The 22,301-nt window shown below is 36.7% G+C and overlaps 2 protein-coding genes across 4 annotated transcripts in view; both read left to right on the top strand.

The window, feature by feature from the left end:
• Positions 1 to 2,120: 2,120 nt before the first annotated feature.
• LOC109083131 (constitutive coactivator of PPAR-gamma-like protein 1) overlaps positions 2,121 to 22,301 on the top strand; it is a 26,494-nt gene continuing 6,313 nt past the window's right edge. Inside the window, exons 1-17 of one of the 3 annotated variants that reach the window (XM_042766484.1) lie at positions 2,122 to 2,902; positions 4,965 to 5,211; positions 6,247 to 6,329; positions 7,165 to 7,293; positions 8,361 to 8,451; positions 9,170 to 9,234; positions 9,313 to 9,569; positions 9,917 to 10,001; positions 10,124 to 10,345; positions 10,430 to 10,601; positions 11,769 to 12,018; positions 12,190 to 12,304; positions 14,313 to 14,522; positions 15,874 to 16,063; positions 16,400 to 16,538; positions 16,771 to 16,867; positions 17,221 to 19,099. In XM_042766484.1, coding sequence (XP_042622418.1) covers positions 2,429 to 2,902; positions 4,965 to 5,211; positions 6,247 to 6,329; positions 7,165 to 7,293; positions 8,361 to 8,451; positions 9,170 to 9,234; positions 9,313 to 9,569; positions 9,917 to 10,001; positions 10,124 to 10,345; positions 10,430 to 10,601; positions 11,769 to 12,018; positions 12,190 to 12,304; positions 14,313 to 14,522; positions 15,874 to 16,063; positions 16,400 to 16,538; positions 16,771 to 16,867; positions 17,221 to 17,532 — 3,138 coding nt within the window. In that variant the 5' untranslated portion in view covers positions 2,122 to 2,428 and the 3' untranslated portion in view covers positions 17,533 to 19,099. Of the gene's footprint in view, positions 2,903 to 4,964; positions 5,212 to 6,246; positions 6,330 to 7,164; positions 7,294 to 8,360; positions 8,452 to 9,169; positions 9,235 to 9,312; positions 9,570 to 9,916; positions 10,002 to 10,123; positions 10,346 to 10,429; positions 10,602 to 11,768; positions 12,019 to 12,189; positions 12,305 to 14,312; positions 14,523 to 15,873; positions 16,064 to 16,396; positions 16,539 to 16,770; positions 16,868 to 17,220; positions 19,100 to 22,301 lie in introns of those variants that run through there. The other 2 variants (XM_042766483.1, XM_042766485.1) reach the window with 2 other exon arrangements.
• LOC109083130 (lysine-specific demethylase phf2-like) overlaps positions 21,244 to 22,301 on the top strand; it is a 24,861-nt gene continuing 23,803 nt past the window's right edge. Inside the window, 1 exon segment of the mRNA XM_042766486.1 lies at positions 21,244 to 21,781. Coding sequence (XP_042622420.1) covers positions 21,684 to 21,781 — 98 coding nt within the window. The 5' untranslated portion in view covers positions 21,244 to 21,683.

The raw sequence follows: 22,301 nt of genomic DNA, 5'->3' as shown, positions 1-22,301 counted from the left end.
ACTCAGAAGTGTCAACTTCCTCTTTCATGAGCAGAGAAGGCCCACTAGTCACTTCCTCTTCTCTCTGCATTCTTAACCTTTTCTACATTTTATAACTCTCATCTGGTGAACAGCAGTTCTTCATTCTGCTTTTACAATTTAATACGCATATCTTCTTTGCAGAAAAAAAGCAAGCTGTTGCTTCTTTGCAAAAATGCAGAAAATAGCAGTAACCTTACTAATTAAGCTACTAATGTATATGGTGTGATAGTAAACAAGTATTGGTCTTTCCTGTTTGCTGTTACCGAACATTACTGTGAGATGTCTGTTATATGTTCTCATTCAACACAATGCACAAGCACAATTTTAGGTAACATAAACCAAACCAAAATCATAGCATCTCTGCAATGGATCAACTTTTCATGCTGTCTCCCAGGGATATGGGATATAAATTCTAGACGTCTTCAGATACAGTATATTTAAACAAATGCAGTTAATAACTTATCATTTATAATATGACAATTCTGGCATCTATTTATATAGTTGTTTCAAAAACAATAAGTTAAAAAATCTCAGGATAATCAATCTTGATCTATTGATCTTATTCAATTCTTAAAACATTTCTCTCTTGATCTATAGTTTCAATAATGTTTCTAATTTAGCACCTTAAATACAAGTTCCTTTGATTCAAATTTAAAGGCTAAACAGTTTCAATGGTAATTATTATTCCACCAACAGGGAATCCATGATGACATCAAGCCCCCTGTTGCATTCGTGTCATCCATTTATAACAATAGCCATATATCCTACACTTTGCATTAGACGATACACAGGATTATCATGTTTGTTATTTCTTTGTTTGCTCTGAGTCCCATAGCACATATCACTCTATCAGCCACCTCCAGACGTCTCTGTGGTGGTTCAGTCCTTCCAACTGAACAAATGGTTATTCTACCAATAACCCTCTTTCCAATCCAGATCCTCCTTCCACTAGTTGATCTCAATTTTGTTCATCCTAAAACAAACATCCCAAATTCTTCTGAATATTTATTTTCTTGCAAGAAATGGTGGCAGTCATACAGTCATCCAAGTTGACTGCAGAATGCAACCAAGAGGAAACACCCAAATTCAACATTTATACCAGTATCAAATGCAGATGCTTTGATCTCATCCAATCATAATGCATATTCAACATATATGTTTTTCTTAAATAATTTTCTAAGTAGCCAGGATGTCTAAGAAATAACGTTTCTATCTCACACTTGTCTTGCACACACACACACACACACACATCAAATAGATATCATGTTATCTCTCAGCTCATCGAAAACTCAAGCATACTGAAGCACTCAGAGACAGTCTAAAGAACACTCTTTAGTACAGTGACACAAATAATACTACTACTAATAATATTAATATTTCAGGTAGAAATAAAATTTCCTCCACAGTTACCACTGATTTCCACTGTATGGAGAGAAAAAGAAACACAAAGACATTTCTCAAAAAATATTATTTTATGTTCCACAGAAGAAAAATGTCAGAGATTTAGTGACATGAAGGTGAGAAAATGATGACAGAATTTTAATTTTAGTGTGAACTATCTCTTTAAAGTCCTCCAGCTGTTTTACATTAAAAGAGTTCAAATTACTTAGATGTGTAAAATCAAATGAGATTAAATCTTGTCAATGTGCAAACTTCTAATGAGAAATGACAGGCTTCTAATGTCCAATATAAATAACGCGCTGGCGCCCTCTATCGATTGAACCTTGAAAACCGTTTAGTTTTGCTGTAACCAGGGACCCCAACCAGACCCTCAACCAACAGATGGACCCTAATTATAAAAAAAAGCTATTAACTTTAAGAGCATTTTTGTTTTTATTTAATTTGGGAAGGTTTCGATATATATATATATCAGATGGACCCTAATTATAAAAAAAAAGCTTATATATATCAAAACCATTTTAAAGTTTAAAAGTTTTATATATATATATATATATATATATATATATTATAAAACAGTTAGCCAGTATGACACGTTTTATAATAGTGAGAGTATCATAACATGCAACAGTTCTCCAAGCGAACCGCGCCCACTAAACTCCAGACTCCTCCTCCAGTGTGACTGTACGTGCCCTGCGTCTCTGCGCTCCTCTTTCCCCTACACACCAGATACATCCAGACCACAGACATGGCTCCATAAGGGTGCACATGGCGGCTAGCAGCCATGAACCAAAAAACAACTCACCAAAAATTACAGATGCATCTCCGATTTGATTGATTTTCGACTGATCAACTTCCACATCCGCCGCAATATTCTTCAATCCGGTTTTCAGCATTCAGGAGAAGCTGCTTGCTTGCAACTCTCTCTCTGTCTCCATTTCCTCCAGACAATTTTACGTTCTTACTCAACCCGAAATAACCGTAGATATCATATTGTACAACAACAGTCATGGGTATCCAGGGTTTCCAGGAATACATTGAGAAGCATTGCCCCAATGCCGTGGTGCCGGTGGAGCTCCAGAAGCTCGCCCGGGGGAGTCTGGTCGGCGGCGGCCGGCAGAGACCCCCTCAAACTCCGCTCCGGCTGCTAGTGGACGCCGAGAACTGCCTGCACCGGCTCTACGGCGGCTTCTACACCGACTGGGTGAGCGGAGGCCAGTGGAACCACATGCTCGGGTACCTCGCCGCCCTCGCCAAAGCCTGTTTCAACGGCAACATCGAGCTGCTAGTGTGCTTCAATGGCGCCCTGGAGAAAGGCCGTCTCCACGAGTGGGTCAAGCGACAGGTGAACGAGAGGCAGACCGCCCAGCAGATCGTCAGCCACGTCCAGAACAAGGGAACCCCGCCGCCTAAGGTCTGGTTCTTGCCCCCGGTGTGTATGGCCCACTGCATCCGCCTGGCGCTCCTCAGGTTCCACATCGGGGTGAGTAGCGACAGATGCTCGTTGTGTTTTTGACATGCTGCCATTAGCTTAGCAGAACCAGACCCAGATCAAGTGAAGAGCTAATCTTACAAGACAGTAGGTTGGCAGGTAGCAGGTGGCCTAGACGGCTTTCTGGTTGTGTATCTGCTGTAGCTTAACCAAAACAGCCTAAGATGCCTTGCTGGTTTAAGCTGGTCTCACAGCCTAGGCAAGCTGAAAAGTTCACCAAACCAGTCGTTGAACCAGGTAAGGTCATCAAACTTGGTTGTCAGTGCAACTGTTTTCTTCAGATTTGAATCAAGACCTATCCTAGTTTTCATGTAACATTATGCATAAAAAAAAACAAAAAAAAAACAATCTGAAACCAACCAGTAGACCAAACTAGGCTGTTAGTGAAACTGCATTATTCATATGAAAACCAATGTAGGTCTTAAATCATATACACAGACATGTTAAAACCAAGATCAGCACCTGGTTTATTTTCCCTGATTGACCGGCTGAAAACTGCCCAATACCTCTCTAAAACTAATGTACAGTACTGCAAATCAGCTCAGGCTGGTTTAAGATTTTTTAAAATTTATTTTTTACACAGGAGTAAAACTTGTTGGAACATAAATATTTGGGGTGGGTGTGCGCTGTGCAGAGGAAAACAGGTCTTAGGACAAATCTGTTCTGATCAGATCTCATTTCCACAGGTTTTTGGGAACATAGAGATGCCAGCTGTACAGGACGCTACTGTCATGTTGGCTTAGTAGATGGTGTTTTAGAAATTTGTTTAGAAGCAAATCCAAAACTGTGCCAGGGGTGTGTGTTTTTTTTTTTTGTGTTTTTTTTTTTTTTTTTATTTTTTTGTGCATGCAAATCTAAAAAAACATAAAATAAATAAAACCTAATGTTTTAAACCCATAATCAGATTGTGTGGTTTTGGTTCACTGCTTTTAAATATTAACTGTATATATTAGGCCTTTATTTATACACTATTTATACAGTTTACAACAATGTCACAGAAGAATAAAATCAGCTGAATGAAAAGGATGCCCAAGTGAATAATGAATGACATTATATATATATATATATATATATATATATATATATATATATATATATATATATATATATATATATATATATATAAACTACATTAAGTAATTGTTGTATAAATGATAACAAAAACATGTATAACATATTTATTACTTTAATATTTTTACCTGGATCATCTACAATAATTAAAAGTGCAATGTATGTCTACACACTAATAACCTTATGCATTAACAACCAAATACAATAAAAATATATATATATATATACATCCCAGAACAGAATAAAAACATGCACTTATGTATGAATGCTGAAATGAAACTATGAAGTAGTAGGCTGTGCTGGCAAAAGGAAGCGCCACCTCTTCTCTGCTGTGATTGGCTGATGTGTCACACTCTTGTGGCACAAGAATAGTAAGAACTGCTCTGTGATTGGCTGCATGCTCCTTGCGTCACTTCTGCTGAGATTTAGCAGCCGTACAGGCCGTGGCTAAGTTTATGGGCCCTGTTTTGAGTAGAGAGACAAGACTTATGAGATTCTAGCCCATGGATTTATTTGTTTAGTTTATTTTTCAGAGGACTTTCAGCATAAGTGTTTATTATGCTACTAGGATTTTTTTTCTCATCTCCTGTTCTCATAAACATTGGTTCAATACAGAAACTATGAAATGTGGGGCAGAAAATGTGAAATATGATTGATTTAAACATTTATATGTTTACGAGTCAAGCATTGTTTCCTATCAGTTAAAGCCCAGTGAACATCCTCTTGTTCAATAAATATTTTAAAATTCACATCACAGCCAAGAATCATCTCTTCATTGATTCATTCAAATAGTGCTAATCGATTAGAGCATTTGACAGAGAAACCATTATATGATACAATTAGAAATAACATTTCCCAGACAAATCGTGCCTCACATCCTTTCATGGAAATCTGTGAAACCCTGCAGTATAGTCAATCTCATCAATGCAAATTTGTTTTTGTTCTTCTAATGAGCCTTTCTGTAATTTGCTTCCTCACTTAGGTTGTCCAGACCACCGAGGATCATCACCAGGAAGTGATTGCCTTATTTAGAGAAAATGGGTTCCATGGCCTGGTTGCCTATGATTCTGATTATGCCCTGTGCAACATCCCATACTATTTCAGTGCCCATGCTCTCAAACTCAGCCGCAATGGCAAAAGCCTCACCACCAGCCAATACCTGATGCACGAAGTTGCCAAGCAACTTAATCTCAATCCAAATCGTTTTGTCATTTTTGCTTCACTTTTAGGTAGGTTTGTAGTCAAAATGTCATCTCCATTAGTACTATTCACTTAATGCATGTTCTTAGTCATATTGTGAAGGATTCAGCCGTGCATGTTTTTCTAAAGACAAAATGGTTTTCTTTTGTAATATTTTATTCATCTAATATTTTAATCAATTCAATCAGTTCCCGTGGATAAAATCAAGTCTCGCTTTACATTTTTCTTTTGTAAAGTTTAGGGTTAGTATATTTTTTTAAATTAATAGTTTTATTCAGCAAGGTTGTACTAAATTGAAGTGTTATGTACATAATTTTACAAAAAAAATCAATTTCAGACAAATGCTGTTGTTTTAAACTTTGTGCTCATCAAATCCAGAAAAATCAGGGTTTCTACAAAAAGACTAAGCAAAGACATTAATAATAATAGGGAATGTTTCTTGAACAGCAAATCAGCATATTAGAATGATTTCTGAAGGATCATGTGAAAATTCAGCTTTGCCATCACGCAAAAAATTACATTTTAAAATATTAAAATAACGGTTATTTTAAATTGTAATATTTCACAACTTTACTGTTTAAATAATTAATTAAATCAATCAAATAAATTCAGCCTTGGTTGAGCATAAGAGACCTCTTTCAAAAACATTAATACATCTAATGGACCCCAAACTTCCAATAAGATTGGGCAAGTAAAATGTTGTGTAAACCATTTGTAAACTGATTTACGTTGACTTTGTTGAATATATTGTATTTTTATTTTTATTTTAAGGTAATTATAATTTATTCTAATGTTCTAATTAATTAGTAATATATTAATTAATACAATATTATGCAAACTATTAAGTGTTTTTGAAAGTTTGATTTTCCCACCTTGAATATCTTAAAACTTTCTTGACTGTCTTTATTTACTAATGCAGAAGAAAGAATGGCTCAAATATTATCAATAATGTCACAAATTGTTGAATTTCATCATGGCTGTTAAATGTTTTCCGGCTGCAATAATGAAGTGTACAAGTTAGTACTTCTGAAATTCATGATCAAATAACTAATTGCTGTTTTTAGGGAATCACATACTGCCTGATGAAGACTTGGCTGCCTTTCACTGGAGTTTACTTGGCCCTGAGCATCCTTTAGCATCCTTGAAGGTAAAGTCTGGTCTTTGTCTCTGCATACTGTATATATTTGTAGCACAGCACTAAATAACCAAATAGCTATTTAAGAAATGTTTTTGCAAACCTGCGTTTAGTCTGATTCCACTGTGGTATTCCAGCTGAATATTCTGTTTGACTTGTAAATACGTCACATAATGGAAATAAATGTGTATAACAGTTCAAATACTTCAAGGTTTTCTACATTGACTAATAAATGTTTAAGGGGTGCAAAAATAAGACTTCAGTTCTCATTAGATTCCCTCAGTCACAAGCTACTGTGACCAGTTTCCTTGACAACCAGATTGAAATGAGGTCTGGCAAATAACTTATCAGGACCATGCAAAATCACTTCAGCATTGTCCTCAACGTGTACCCTTTTGGTTTTAATATTCGGTCTTTGAATTTCTCCCATACAAATCGAGCACTCCGATTATAAAGGAAAGAGTTGAGCTTCATGCGTGACCTTCTGTTATCTTCTCTTGGTGTTGCTTGACAGATGGCTTCATTGATTCAGTGTGAGATACAGTAGAGTGGGCTATACTCGATTTTAACACCTGATTTTTTTGTCACCATCACTCTCGGCTCATTTCTGCATATGTCTATGTTTGTGTCTATAGTTGGTAGTCATTTGATTGTTATTGTATAAAAATGCTATTTTTTGCAGTTTATGATATCCTCTATCATTTGAGCTTGATAAACCTAATATATGTGTGTGTCTGTAAATGTATTGGATTGTACCCAGTCAGATATGTACTCCTATGATGCCCATCACATTTTAAGCAGAAGGAGCTTTTGCTGGGGGTGTGATGGGTTGTTTTCTCTGATGCAGGTCCGTGCCCACCAACTTGTTCTTCCTCCATGTGATGTCGTCATAAGAGCCGTGGCAGACTATGTCCGAAACCTACAAGATATCAATGACCTGGAAGCTATTGCTAAAGACATATTCAAGCACTCCCAGGTAAGATAAAATACCATACCATCGTAGCACCTTTAACTGGATAGATTACCCAAAAACTGAAAATTGTCATCATTTACTCTATCCCATGTAGGGCTGCATAATTAATCGGAATAAAAACAGCATTGCTTTATGTCTTAGTGTAATTATCAAACTGGAAAGGCTGTGATTTTAATTTTATATATATACATATCACTGTGTTCTTTTAAACACGAGCAGCTCATGAGCCAGTGTTTTCAGCATCTCAGAATGCAACAGGCACCAACCATAATCCCAAATTTTAATTTGAACTGCTTAAAAACTGTTGTCAGCTAAAAAGAAGCTTTAAGGGTACCATAAATATTAGTGTTGTAATTTTACAGTAGTACTGTAAAATAAAAATGTATTTTTTAATACTCAATTTTATTTAACAGTGAAATACTTTGTATATTATTATTATTTAGTAGTGCTGTCAAATGATTAATCGCGATTAATCACATCCAAAATAAAGGTTTTTGTTTATATAATATATGTGTGTGTACTGTGTATATTTATTATGTATAAACAAATACACAAACATACATGTGTATATTTAAAGAATATTTACACACGTGTGTATATATATATATATATATATATATATATATATATATATATATATATATATATATATATATATATATATATATATATATATATAATAAAGTCTACAAACAAGTAAAGCAAACCTGCAGCTTTAAAACATTTTAAAAAAAGTGCAGTCACGATTTTTATTAGAAAAATCACAATTAGATTTTTCCCCCAAATCGTACAGAACACAAAAGAAAAATTATTCAGCTTTTTTGTTCATATAGTGAAAGTCAATGGGGTCCAAAACAACAAATTGGACATTGACTTTGTGTATAGACAAAAAAAATGACAAATTCAGTGTTTTGTTTTCTTCTTTTGTGTTCTACAAAATAAAGTTATATTGGTTCTGAACAACATTGGGGTGAGTGAAGAATGACAAATTGTTCATTTTTGGGGGAACTATCAACTACCAAGAACTATGGACAGACAATATGTGATAATTCTGTGGCTTTGCATTCTAGTCTCGAACTGATGACAAAGTTGTCCGTTTCAAAAGGGCAGTGGAGTATTATGCCACCGCCAGCAAGCCCCTTCACTTCCCCCCCTATTTAGGTAAGATTGTCAATATTTTTGATTTTCCCTCTCTCACAGAATGGCATCTGTTCCTGTTGGTTTGTGCTTGTTAAATTCTTGGAGCGGGACAAGTCTACTAATGCTTGCCTGGTGTTGTGTTTGAGGCCAGGTTTTAGAGGCAAGCTCTCTCTTTCTCAACCATCTCTCAGTCTCAGCCCTCACAGTAATGTGAGAAATTTTCCCATTTACCCCAGACCTTGTGTGCACTCGGAATGGCCGCTGTGCCCTGTGCATACAAATGGGCTTTTTCATAAAAGACTCTCGCACAGAGAGCTGCTAGTCTGGAAAAACTCTCCTCAGCTCCGTTTGCCTGAAAACTTTCAACAGGTTCATTTAAAAGCTGTCACTTGAAGATTATCAGATGAGAGAAGAATTCAATTCGATGTCTTCCAGTTAGTGAGAGCATGTTTGACAAATTATAGTGGTTGTCTTGTAGAACTATGATTGTGCTTATTTGAATTCAGACAGACTGACTTTTTGAAAAGTTGTTAGAATGGTATGGACATGAGCGGTGTTTCATATATCTCACTACATCTCTGTGCCTACACACGTTTTGAATGTTTCAGGGTCAGCTTCCACGGTGGGTGGACATGCGGTATAATGAGAATCTCAGTTAGGGCTTTTTATATATATATATGTGTGTGTGTGTGTACAGACCGTTTTTTTTTTTTTTTTTTTTTTAACATTTCGCCCACAGTCAGACCAATTCCAATGGGATTGCCAGCAGCACCGCAGATGCTTAACATTCCAGGCAAACCTGAGGTGAGCACCATTCCACCAATATGGTCAATCCTCAATGACTCATGCTTACCCATCAGACTGACACATACATTCTCCAAGGTCCAGCATGGCTGTTCCGGCTCTCCGTTGGCCGAGCCTGTCCATGAGGCGGACCCGTCAGGTAAAGGGCTCCTAGAACAGAACAGCTACAGCAACATTCCTAATGATGGGAAGCAGCACACGCCACTCTACGAGAGGTTGTCCCCTATCAACCCGGCTCACGACGGCAACTCAAACCACACAGACCCAGCCTTTTTCCCCACCTCGTCCACATCCTCGTCCTCTGAGAATGAGGAGAACACGGGCTCCACTGCCAAGTGAGTAACCGAGAACATGTATGGGAATGTACATGGGATATGTCGACTTTTGAAAACGGCTTTCTTCTAATCATAAATTGAACCTAGGTTTTGAAGGTATAGATGGTTTTGTGGGTAGAGTTATTGCTTTAATGCTTACAGCCATAGTTTTTGCTATAGAAAGTGTTGTTTGCTGTACTGACTGAAATATTTTACAGTGTCATAAATACATTTTGCTAAACCAGTCTCTGTATACATTAACATTCAAATCTGATGCATTTTTTTTTTTTCATATTAAAAAGGGATGTACAATATGTGTATCTCGCTGAATTTTAATTTTGGTGCGACTGTTTCATTCTCAAATGTAGCCATGTAAGTGACCATAAGGGATGGGACAAACAGAGAAACCAGATGGATAACATCCCAGAAGGAGACCATGGGGACCAAAATAAAGTAGGTCTACTTTTTAGCTCTACGTGTTAAATTATTATATGCTTGGTAAAGAAACTTTTGATAGATAATCTTGATACAATAATGGTATATCCATTTAGTGAATTCTTTGATTTCTCTTTCAGTCTGATCCTTCTGTGACCTCCCCTGTAAACCAAGGCCTGGAGGGCAGAGGTCACGTAGGGGTCAATGCCCATATTCCATCCCTCCTTTCTATGCCAACAAGAAATCACATGGATATTACCACTCCCCCTTTACCAGTGGTGGCACCAGAGGTGTTACGAGTCGCTGAGCACAGACACAAAAAGGGCCTCATGTACCCATATATTTATCATGTTCTAACCAAGGTCAGCTTTTAGATACTAGCAACTTTTAAACTACTTCTTGTTAAACTGTTATGGTTGACAGTGTTTGATGGTTATTTTTTGCAGGGTGAGATTAAGTTATCTGTCACCATAGAGGATGAAGCAAACAAAGACCTGCCCTCTGCGGTGCAGCTGTACCGGCCAATCCGGCAGTATGTTTATGGGGTGCTCTTCAGCTTGGCCGAGGCCAAAAAGAAGGCAGAGAGATTCGCCATGAGGAGAAATCGCCTCCCTGATTGTGAGTTACAGAACTGATCAGCTAAATTGCAACAGTCAAACTTTTTATACAATCATAAGTATCACTAATAAGAAAAACGTAAAAAAAAAATTATGCGATTTTGATAAAAAGGTTTTTTTTTTTTTTTTTTTTTTTTTTTTTTTTTTTAATAATACCAATGAAATGCGAATTACAACACTGTTACATAACCTGTCTAATGTAATTAATATTCATGAGCCACACCTTAACTGATTTTACAACATTTTGAAGTATGAAGCATTGACATATGATCACAGGTTTTGTCATCTTCCCAAGTTGTATTACTTTTTTTATTTCAATAACAGGTTGTCCAAATTTTGAGTTTGTTCAGTATTACACTAAAAGATTTTGTATAGTTAATTTTATACGGTTTTTTTTTTTTTTTTGCCATGAATATAGCCTTTGATGCATATTTGACGTTCAAAAATAAATGACCTTCTCTAAAAATAATAACTCACACTTGGGATAAAATCATTTAAAAAAATAACTAGTGTTATCATAATATAAACTGTTCTGAAGAGGTTTGAATCTTATACTGTAAATGTTACTGTTGTTTGATTCTGGCATGTCCCTGCATTGTTAAAGGTATTCTGACATACTTGGAATCGGCTCAAAGTAAGAGTCGGTTCTCAGTTCCCAACACCTAAATTCTCTCCAGGGGCCTGTTGATGGCTGATTTAATTATTCAGAGAGTGCACTTGAGTGTTGACATTAACTTGTTATTCTAGGCTGTAACTAGACAAATTAATTTCAATAATTAGCATCATTCAAAAAACTAACATTAGTTCTGTTAATGCTGATGTTCTTTTTTTTTCCGTCATTGAAAATTAGAATACAAGATATGAAAATAGAACAGGGAAACACTTATTCAGAAGTAAACATTCCATTTATTTATTTAATTAGAGAAATTTTCGCTGAACATTTCAAGATCTACTATGAGCTCTGGAATTAAGCAATATATACTATTACTACACAACTAGGCAGAAACAGTCAATTGTCAAATTCACAGTGGAAAAACTTCACTACCCATGATCCACCAATCTGAAGATTTGGATATGTCGCAAAAATGATTTATTTTAAAAAGAGAATGTTTTTTTTAAATGGCTTTGGTGAATTCCCCAGTTAAGCTTTTTTGATCTGCCTTTATAGATCCAACGGTGATAATAAAAGAATGGGCTGCATACAAAGGCAAATCTCCACACACCCCTGAACTAGTGGAAGCTCTTCCCTTCCGGGAGTGGACCTGCCCAAACCTGAAGAAACTCTGGCTGGGCAAGGCAGTGGAAGACAAGAACCGGAGGATGAGGGCTTTCTTGGCCTGCATGAGGTCGGACACTCCAGCTATGCTGAACCCTGCCAATGTCCCCACACCTCTCATGGTGCTGTGTTGTGTGCTACGGTGAGAATCTAAACAGCTTCTAAAATCTTGGAAAGACATAAAACACATTGTGGAATGCTATGTTAAATGCTTTCCTACAATCCCAAATGGTTTAATGCATTGCAGGAAGGGCCTTCAGTATCAGATCTTGTTTTTTTTTGTAATATTTCACTCCTTTGTGTTTTACTTCAGGTTTATGTTACAATGGCCAGGAGTAAGAATTTTGCGTCGTAACGAACTTGACGCTTTCCTAGCTCAAGCACTTTCTCCTAAACTTTATGAGCCTGACCAGCTGCAGGACCTGAAGGTGATTTATGTGGAGAATGATGCATGAGGAGTGTCCAGAGAATACCCACAAACCCACATTAAAGGCCCGTTCACATCAAGGCATATGCGACTTAACAACATGAACAGAAAAAATTTGCGCAAAATTATTCGCACAGACTCTGATGACAAATTTGTCATTCTCGAAAAAATAAAAATTAATACCCAAACAAATTGTCATGAAATGAAAATTCAAGATATCTGCAACTAGTTACTAGTATGCAGAGCCATTTGCATAAAGTATGGTTACCTGTTCGTCTTTCTACGAAAAAGCGACACATGAATGAATTGTTGGCATCCAAAAATTGAAGTAACAGTTTTTCTTCCCTACAACTATTTTTTATTATGATGATGAATTTTTCTGGTCTGGATACCTGAACAATTTTTGTTTATAGTCTTTGAAGATTTTCATTTCATTTAAAAAGAGCTTACATTATTAAATAAATAGTCTGTGAAGGAGTTCATAGATAAATTATTTGTTTTAAAGCTTGTATATGCTTGTGCATTTCACATTCAGATTCTGTGTGAATGGGCCACAGTTCTTTCCAGTTTATTTAAAGGGATAGTTCACCCAAAAATGAAAATTTGATGTTTATCTGCTTACCCCCAGGGCATCCAAGGTGTAGGTGACTTTGTTTCTTCAGTAGAACACAAATTATGATTTTTAGCTTCAGGTGTTGCAGTCTCTCAGCTGTACAATGCTTGGCAATGGTCACAGAATCTATGAGAGAGAAAAAAAAACGCACAGAAAAATCCAAATTAAACCCTGCGACTCATGACGATACATTGATGTGTAAAGACACAAAACGATCAGTCTGTGCAAGAAACTGAACAGTATTTATATTGGGGTTTTTTTTTTGTTTGTTTTTTTTACCTCTTTTTACCGCAGACTTATAAGTGCATTAGAGCCACCTACCTCTCAAGTGGACCACTGACACTCCTGATTGAGATTGTAGATTGAGTGTTAATGGTCCATTTGAGAGATAGGTGGCGGTAATGCACTTATAAGTCTGCGATCCGCCATAAAGCCACAAGAAGAAGATGATGCAGGCTGCTGTGAAGCGAAGAGTTCTAACAGTTTGGACATTGCATGAATCAGAAGTAAAAAACGATATAAATACTGTTCAGTTTCTTGCACAGACCGATCGTTTTGTGTCTTTACACATTAATGTATCGTCACGAGCCGCAGGGTTTAATTTGGATTTTTTTGTGCATGTTTTTTTCTCTGTCATAGATTCTGTGACCATTGCCAAGCATTGTACAGCTGAGAGACTGCAATGTCTGATGCCAAAAATCATAATTTGTGTTCTACTGAAGAAATAAAGTCACCTACATCTTGGATGCCCTGGGGGTAAGCAGATAAACATAAAAAATTCATTTTTGGGTAAACTATCACTTTAATAATCTGGTAAAGATGTGTTTATATGTTTAAAGCAGTAAGCCTCTTGTGTTTCAAAAAGTAGGGTTTTAGGTATTTTTCTGGAGACTTCTTATTTTGTAAGAACGCTTGCCAGGCTGACTGGCCTTAATGCTTTGTAAAAGCATGTTTTCATCTGATAGTCGGCTTTGCAGGAAAAGACATGGCATTTAAGCAACATGAGTGCTAGGAATGTGGTCTTTTGGTGTAGATGGTTCACTTGCCTAGCTGAGCTTATTTTTTTTCCTGCTCATTTTAGTCAATATGGCTATGAGCTCATATAAAAAAAAAAAAAGTGAACCATCCACACTAGCTGTGGTGTGTCGTGGCTGTTTATGTCTGTCGATCTATACATGCTTTTTGCTTCGCTGCTGCCATTGCTGGTTGCTCTCGCTGACAGAATATGCTGGGGTGGTTTGTACATTAGTCTACATGTATGGATAGACTATGATTTGTTCATGCTTGCTTTGTGCTTTGGCTGAGGGGGGAGGGGGTTGTTATCTGCTGGTTGGTAGCTCATGCTCATGTAGCTGCTCATTTAACCTTAAGAGCTTTGTTTGACTGTCGCCTCCAGATTGATAACCTGGATCCACGCGGAGTTCAGCTGGCTGCTCTTTTTATGAGCGGCGTGGATATGGCGCTGTTTGCCAATGACGTGTGTGGGCAGCCTATTCCCTGGGAACACTGCTGTCCGTGGATGTATTTTGATGGCAAGCTGCTACAGAGTAAACTCATCCGGGGCAGCAGGGACAAGGCCCCACTCATTGACCTCTGCGATGGTCAGGTACAGTCGGCACAACACCACTTTGTTTTTACATGCATAAGAGTTTCAAAGCCATTACTGACAGAATAATTTAATGCCAACCTCAAACAAACACACCAGACTGAAGTACTACAGCAGAAAAGATTAAATATAGAACTGTGTGCTAGGGAGGGATTGAATCCAATTTTGGTTTCAGTACACTAGCAGCCTCTAGTACTTCATTATTGATACTAAATTGATACCCGAGGCTACAAATAAAGAACCTTTGGTTGCTGAAGAAATTCAATTAGGGCTGTCAATACATTTAGTAATTCTATGTCAATAATTTGTGCTTTTTTGTAGGTAATGTTTACACATTTTGTTCTCTTTTAAGGGGGAAATAATGAAAATCTCTTTTAAGGGGGAAAAAAATGAAAATTTCAGCAAATAATGTATGTATTACCACTACTGTTCAAAGATTTGAGGTCAAGAAATTAATACTTTTATTCAGCAAGGACACCTTAAATTCATCTAAAGTGCCAGTAAAAAAAAAAAAAAATATATATATATATATATATATATATATATATATATATATATATATACATATATATATATATATATATATATATATATATATCAAATGAATGCTGTTCTTTTGAACTTTAGAATCCTGAAAAACGTGGTTTCTACAAAAATATTAAGCAATTACAACTGTCTTCAACACTGACAAAAATAATTGTTTCTTGAGCACCAAATCAGCATGTTAGAATGATTTCTGAAGGATCATGTGACACTGAAAACTGGAGCAATAGCTGCTGAAAATTCAGCGCTGCTATCACAGGAATTAATAACATATTAAAAAGTATTAAAACTGAAAAAAGCTTTTAATAAAAGTAATATTTGATATTTATTGTATTTGTAATCAAATAAATGCATTCTTGGTGAACATAAGAGACTTTTCAAAATCATTACATCTTTTGACCCTTTTGAATGGTAGTGTGTATATAAAATGCATTTATATTACATTGTAAATATAACTGTATGAAACAGGATCCAAAACAATGCACCACAATCATTAATACATCATTTGTATATCAAATATTTCTTTTTCTACTTTAAAATATTTAACAAAAATATTTTTGGAGGTGAAATGCTACTTTGAAGTTTTCAGTCTTTAGTGCACTTTTGTTTATGGTGCTCTAGCTCACTGTTATTTATTACTTTACTCAGCTGTTAACCATCAATCCACAGTGTCGAATTGGTTGATAGCTAGCCAGTTTCACATTAATGTTATTACTTTTTTATAAGGATGAAATTGTACTTCTATAAAGTAAATCTGGGTTTGCAATCTAACCAAGCTAAAATGTACACATCGTCTTGTGATCTCCAGACTGAACTAGTTGCCAAGGTGGAGAAGATGCGTCAGAGTATCCTGGAGGGTCTGAACTTCTCTCGGCCACCCCAGCCGCTCGCATTCCCCCCTCCACCTCCACACGCAATGCCTTTCTACCCTCCCAACAGCAACTTCTACCCTCCACCTCCTTTGCCCCCAATGCAGGGTAGAGGCAGGGGCATGCCTGGTAAGAATATTGTTAGACTGGTTGGCAAACATAAGCAACATACCAAACAGCTCTTCATTGGTAATTGATTATTTTGTAGATTAGTTGTGAACAAGTTTCAACAAAAATGATAATACCACACAAGTCATGTTTATTACTAGGTTGTAAAAGTGCGAAACAAATCACTAAGTGTTTTGTGAACTTGGTCAATTGATTCTTTGCAAAGATCTGACTTAAAATACAGTACACTCTTCCTTGTAATTAGCTGAAGTAGCTAAACCTGTTTGATTGGACTTTTAAGGATGGAGTTGCTTCAGAGTTATTAAAGTTATGTTGTTCATTTCATTCCTCTAGTAGGACTTCAGGCCATCCCCTCACAGGGTGGTAAGCTTGAGATTGCAGGCACAGTGGTGGGTCAGTGGGCTGGAAGTCGTCGTGGAAGAGGAAGAGCCTCGTTTCCCATTCAGGTGGTGTCAGTTGGTGGACCAACCAGAGGGTAAGCAATACATTTTCAATAGTTTTTTTAGATAAATTGTTTAAAGATGAATTCTCGCAATGTAATGTTTGCAATTGTCTGTCCTTTAATATCATGTTTAGAATCTTAAAATACTTTTATATTTTACTGTTAGTAATACTTGGCCACACTGTATTCTAAATTGACTTACTATCTGTTTTTTTGTTTGTTTGTTTTTTTATTTAAATTTAAATGATTGCTTTTCTTTGAACAGTCGTCCAAGAGGTGTGATTTCTACTCCTGTTATAAGGACCCTTGGTCGAGGAACCAAATACCACACTAGAGGGTTCAAGAGTCAGGGAACATACCAGGTGACTCATATTGTTTTCCTAGATTTTAAAACAACAAGAATACATAAACTGATATTCTGAATTTGGGGTCAGTATGTTGGGGTAATAGCTGCTGAAAATTCAACCACGCCATCACAAAAATAAATTACATTTGAAAAGATACTAAAATAAAAAACTGTAAATGTAATATTTCATAGTATTACTGACTCCAAATGTTTGAATTGTAGTGAATCAGTTGCAGGGGTCACATGTCCCCTGGGTCATCATTGAAAGTTATTAAAATACTGTGTTTAGTTATTCTTCAAAAATCAGTCATTTTTGATTAGATTGATGGACATTGACAGTAAAAAATGGTACAAAATTAATTTTAACAGAGCAATCCTGCATATACTGCCTCAACCAATGAAGCGTTAAAAGACAGAAAGAAGCCGAAGTTGGAGACCAAAACACCACATCTGCCCTTAGAAGGGTCCACAGCTGCAGAGAACGGCTTGGTGGAGGGTAAAGAGGCCGACCAGCTCAATGGGAACGAAGGGGAAAGCAGGGCTACAAACCAACCTGAAAGTGCCTTTAGCAACGAAATTAAAATGTGCAATACTAATCCTCATTTAAATGCACTAAATGAAGATGGCGAGGGCTGCAGAGATGAAGCTCTGGGCGCCGCTGTCTTAAAAACAGAAGAGTAAACCTATTTTTATAGAGAGGGTGAAGGTTGATGGAAGGTTATGTGTTAAGGAATATCTGGAAGGATGGAAGGCCTACAGTTGGTGTACATTTTTTCCTCTCCGAAAGCGATAAATGAGGACTTACGAAATTTTGAAATCCCTCTTCTATGTCAGTGAGTTAAAACCACAAAGTAATGATGAGGAAACCTCTCGGTAAAACATAGATATACAAGTCATATAGAGAATCTTACCAGTTTAATGATGAAAGACGGTGTTCTCCCTCGTCAATGATATTATGTGATTCAAAACTGGTTACATGAAATGATTTAACTTTCTCGATGAAATGCAGAAACCGAAATACTGATTTTCATTTGCCAGTCTTTTAGTTTTAGTAAGTTGAGATTCAAGTACCATATATATATATATATTTGCCATTGTAACTGGGTTTGTATCGTCACAGTAGATGCTTTTTTTATTTTTTGAAAACGTAAAACTCACAATTTGAAAAAGACAAAACCAAGAACGCATTTCTCATCCCTGTGAGTTTACTTGTGTTTCAAATGTGCGATTGTTTTGACATTGAGTAACTAGTGTTACTATTGGATCTTAAGTTCTGATGATTTCAATATGTCATACATTAGCAATTATAGGTAATATGTCAGGAAATGGTTAGAAAAATCTGAGCTCTTGAAAAAAAAAAAAACAATGTCTCTTTCCATGTCAGAAAATGCCATGCATCAGTGATCAACGATCAGTATGGTTTCTTTAATCAAACGTAGCACATTAGTACAACTGTCTCAGCTAAACTGCATGGCTCACGATTAAAAGAAGAGAAAAAAATGAACAAACAAAATGGTGTAGTTATAATGCATGTCGTCCTGTTTCTTCTTCATTACAAATACCGTGCCCATCTGCAAAATTTAAAAAGGGTGATAATCATTAAAAAGGTGTTAACTGTTAGAAACTGATTTGCGCTAACCTTAAGTTTATTATTTTTGTGATTTATTGACCTCTGTTGTATTTACTCCAACATTATCTAGCAACTTTAAATATTGTTAATCCTGGTGTACTCATCACTGTATACATTATTATTCTCTGTTGCTGTTTTCTGCATTCATACTTGCAGATAATCTTTAAAATAACAAAATCTTTGAAAAAAAAAGGCTATGATCTTAAATTCTCCCCCCTTTTCTTAGCTCGTAACAAGTTTTGCGAAATATTCGACCCTCCCATTTGAGAGTTTGCCTGAGCAAGTACACTTGTAATCATTTTGATGTTTACTTTAGTGTTTTCAGAACTTATAAACGTGCTTCTAAACGAGAATCATTACTTCTCCATCTAATCCTGAAGCTTTTCATTGCACATTAGTGATCAGAAATATGGTGTATTCCCCTCAGTCCCCTGCCGCAAGTCTAAGTAGGTTACCTTGATGTAAGTTGATCGGAGTTTCTTCCTAACTTATGGGTTGTAAAAGAATGAACTACTGTTGGGTTTGAGTGATTGTTGATGGATTGTGGTGTGATGTATTTGAAGGAAATTGAATGCAACTTACAATGCTTAATAAAAGTATTTTATTCTTTTAGAATAATTGCTTTGTGTGTGTGTGTTTTTAAGGGTTGATGACGTGTCATCTCATATTTCCTCTACAGGTTGCACATGGTTTTTTCAATGATTTTACAGTATTACGTTTTCAGCCCCCTGCTGGAGAATAAACTGTCAAGTCATGTTCTTTAGTAAAAGAGCTTTTTGCTTCATGAAAACATAATTGTTCCATAATAGGGTTTCTGTGATTCTTAAACAGGTCTTAAAGTGTCTTAATTTGCCCTGCCACAAATTAAGGCCTAAATTCTTAAAATCATGGCATTACTACTACTACTTTTTCATGCAACAGTTGTTTTTTTTTCTTTTTCAGTCCAAATATCTTAATGTAATTAAATCAAGATACATTTACTTGAGATGCAGATTAAACATCTGATGTCTTGTTTTTGAGAAATGATTAAAACAAGAACATACTTCTGTCAGTGGGGTATGAAAACTTAATTTTCCTTTTAATCAAGTTGATTTTTCTGAGCTCATTGGCAGATAGTTGTTCTTGTGATCATAAACTCGCTTTATTGATCAATTTCTCATATAACAAGATTTAAGAATTTTATTTAAGATGCTTTAAGACATTTGCACTGGAAAACAAGAAGAAGAAAAAAACAGGAAGAACTTTTTTTTGTGTGTGTGTGCAGTGTCATCAGAAGGTACAGTAAAATGATTTCCATATTCTAGTGGTCATGGGCAAAGTTGTATTTTGTTAGAGGTTGTATTTTCAAACTTTGAAACATTGCTAATACAAGACATTTACATTTAGAGATCATATGAATGTATTGTTCCGTTTAACTTATCCCTTAAATTTTATTTACTTGGTATTGCAGAGTCTTAAATTTACCTTTACAAAACATGTAAAAACCTTGTATAGATATAAACATTAGTAAATATTTTTATAAATATTTGTTTTCTAATTATTGGACTATTGTATTCTGTGAACTAAGCGCCTAGGGAAGGAAGCGTTAGGACTTCCCTAACCAACCATTAGGGAAGTTGTGGCCTAATCGTTAGAGAGTCGGACTCGTAACCCAAAGGTTGCGGGTTAGTACCGGCAGGGATTGTAGGTGGAGGGAGTGAATGTACAGTGCTCTCCCACCTTCGATACCACGACTGAGGTGCCCTTGAGCAAGGCACCAAACCCCCAACTGCTCCCCGGGCGCCGCAGCAAAACAATGGCTGCCCACTGCTCCGGGTGTGTGTGTGCACTTAGGATGGGATAAATGCAGAGCACTAATTCCGAGTATGGGGCACCATAGGCTATTTGGCCACATGCCACGTCACTTGTTTTATTTTAACTCAGTTCCTTCTTCCTCTTTTTCTGAGTTAAACTTTTTAGCAGCCCTGAGAAAAGAAAAAAGAAAAGGGGGAAAAAAGTTGTGACATTTAGCACACTAAAAGGTCTGAACACCTCCACCTGTCTCGATCTCTATCTCAGATCTAGCACCACCAATAGGTCAAATTTGCACTTACGTTTAAGTTGTGACTTAACTGTGTGAACACAGCTGACCCAATTTTATTTTAAAATACAGCTAACTATTTGATCATAGACACTAGCATGTGGTCTGCGTGTTTTTTTTTTTTTTTTTCTAAGATTCCTTTGGTCATACAAAGTAGCAATGACAAACTGGTGGTCAGTCATATTGCCAGTCGGTCATTTTAATTGTAATTTTTTTTTAATCTTTATTTTTTTATTTATATAATACTTTGACGTATTGGCACGAAACTTGAATTATTTCGACCATGCTCTGATGGTACATTTAAAAAAAAAATGTATGACTTGATTCACTTGCAAGGAATCTGCATCTATATATGTGGAATGTTTGCCTATTTGCAATATTATTTAATAGCCTATTATACACGTCTTGGTCATAAGTTATAAATGTGTAAGTAATATTTTCACAAATCATTTAGCCTATGCGTGTTAGTTTTAATTAACCCCACATTTCTTCCTGTGACTTACGTTTTCTTCTATTAAAAAAATTCATTTAATTTTACAACTGCAGCGGACTTATTAACTAACCATCTTTCCTGCTTTTAGTTTGCGCAGTGCCGTATATCTAGCTATAGTTTATAATGAGCAGCTTGTCAAAATGTAAACCTCAGTTCTTTTAATCCTCTCACTTCTATAACTGCGTGAGACCTTATTAACGTGTCACAGACTCTACTGCAGCTGGTTCTACGGTTGGCTGGAGATCCCTGGCGGTGGATTTTCGTCTTTCTATCGTCCCGGGAAACCCTGAGAAGCAGCCGCAGCCTTTAATGAACTCCATTCATCTGGACCAGCATGACAGAGGCGATTTTTCCCGTCTTGTAGACTGACGTAACAATATTACAATGAAAGGATGCATTTTCTTAGGCTTTATGAAAGTCTCAGCGCTCGTATAGTCACCAGGGGGCATGCACACGTCAACGCAGCGCGGGAAACATTTTAACATCGTAAGATTGTAACGTCGGCTCGGGGAACGTTCGAATGGACGTAGGAGCAGCTCCGCGGCTCTTCATATCGCTGTAGTTTGTGTTACGGGAGGTTCCTGCTGCCCCCATCCATCTCTCCGGCTGTTGTTGTGAATTGATCTAACATGGCGACTGCACCCGTCTATTGCATCTGCAGATTACCTTACGACGTAAACCAGTTTATGATCGAATGCGACGCCTGCAAAGACTGGTTTCACGGCAGGTAACCACAATATTTCGTTCAACTATTTAAGTGTGAATTTGGATGGAAGCGTTTTGCTTGCGTGCGCACATTTTGTATCGCTCTGAAGAGCGAGGGCCGCTTGAAGAAGAAGGCGGAGTTATTTTTAGCTTGCTCGGTTGACACATATTTGTGAACGGTACATAAAGATTTGCTTAATCGTAAAGCCATTTTGATGTATTTTCCACGATGTGGACTCGATCTGCGTGCATCGCACGCTTTGGTTGCGTCTCAGACTGGACGTTGTTCGTAGTAGTGAGCCGTGGGTGTCTGCGAACACGAACGGCTTTTCTTTTACACATTTTACCTTCCTTTATGCGCCGTAGGCCTATCCGTCGAGATTTGCTTCTATATCACTGCTTTAAAATGTGTAGAAATTGTGTCCATTTCCTTTCTGGTGTCTGCTGGAGGAGTAAATAGGCTGCATATGACGAGCAAGACATTGCAGATTCGGTGCTGCTCTGCACATTTTTAGCATGTATGTCATCTAGCCATTATCATA

This window comes from Cyprinus carpio, chromosome A11 (assembly GCF_018340385.1).
Source record: "Cyprinus carpio isolate SPL01 chromosome A11, ASM1834038v1, whole genome shotgun sequence".
Lineage (NCBI taxonomy): Eukaryota > Metazoa > Chordata > Actinopteri > Cypriniformes > Cyprinidae > Cyprinus > Cyprinus carpio.
This window is presented reverse-complemented; position numbering and strand designations above follow the sequence as displayed.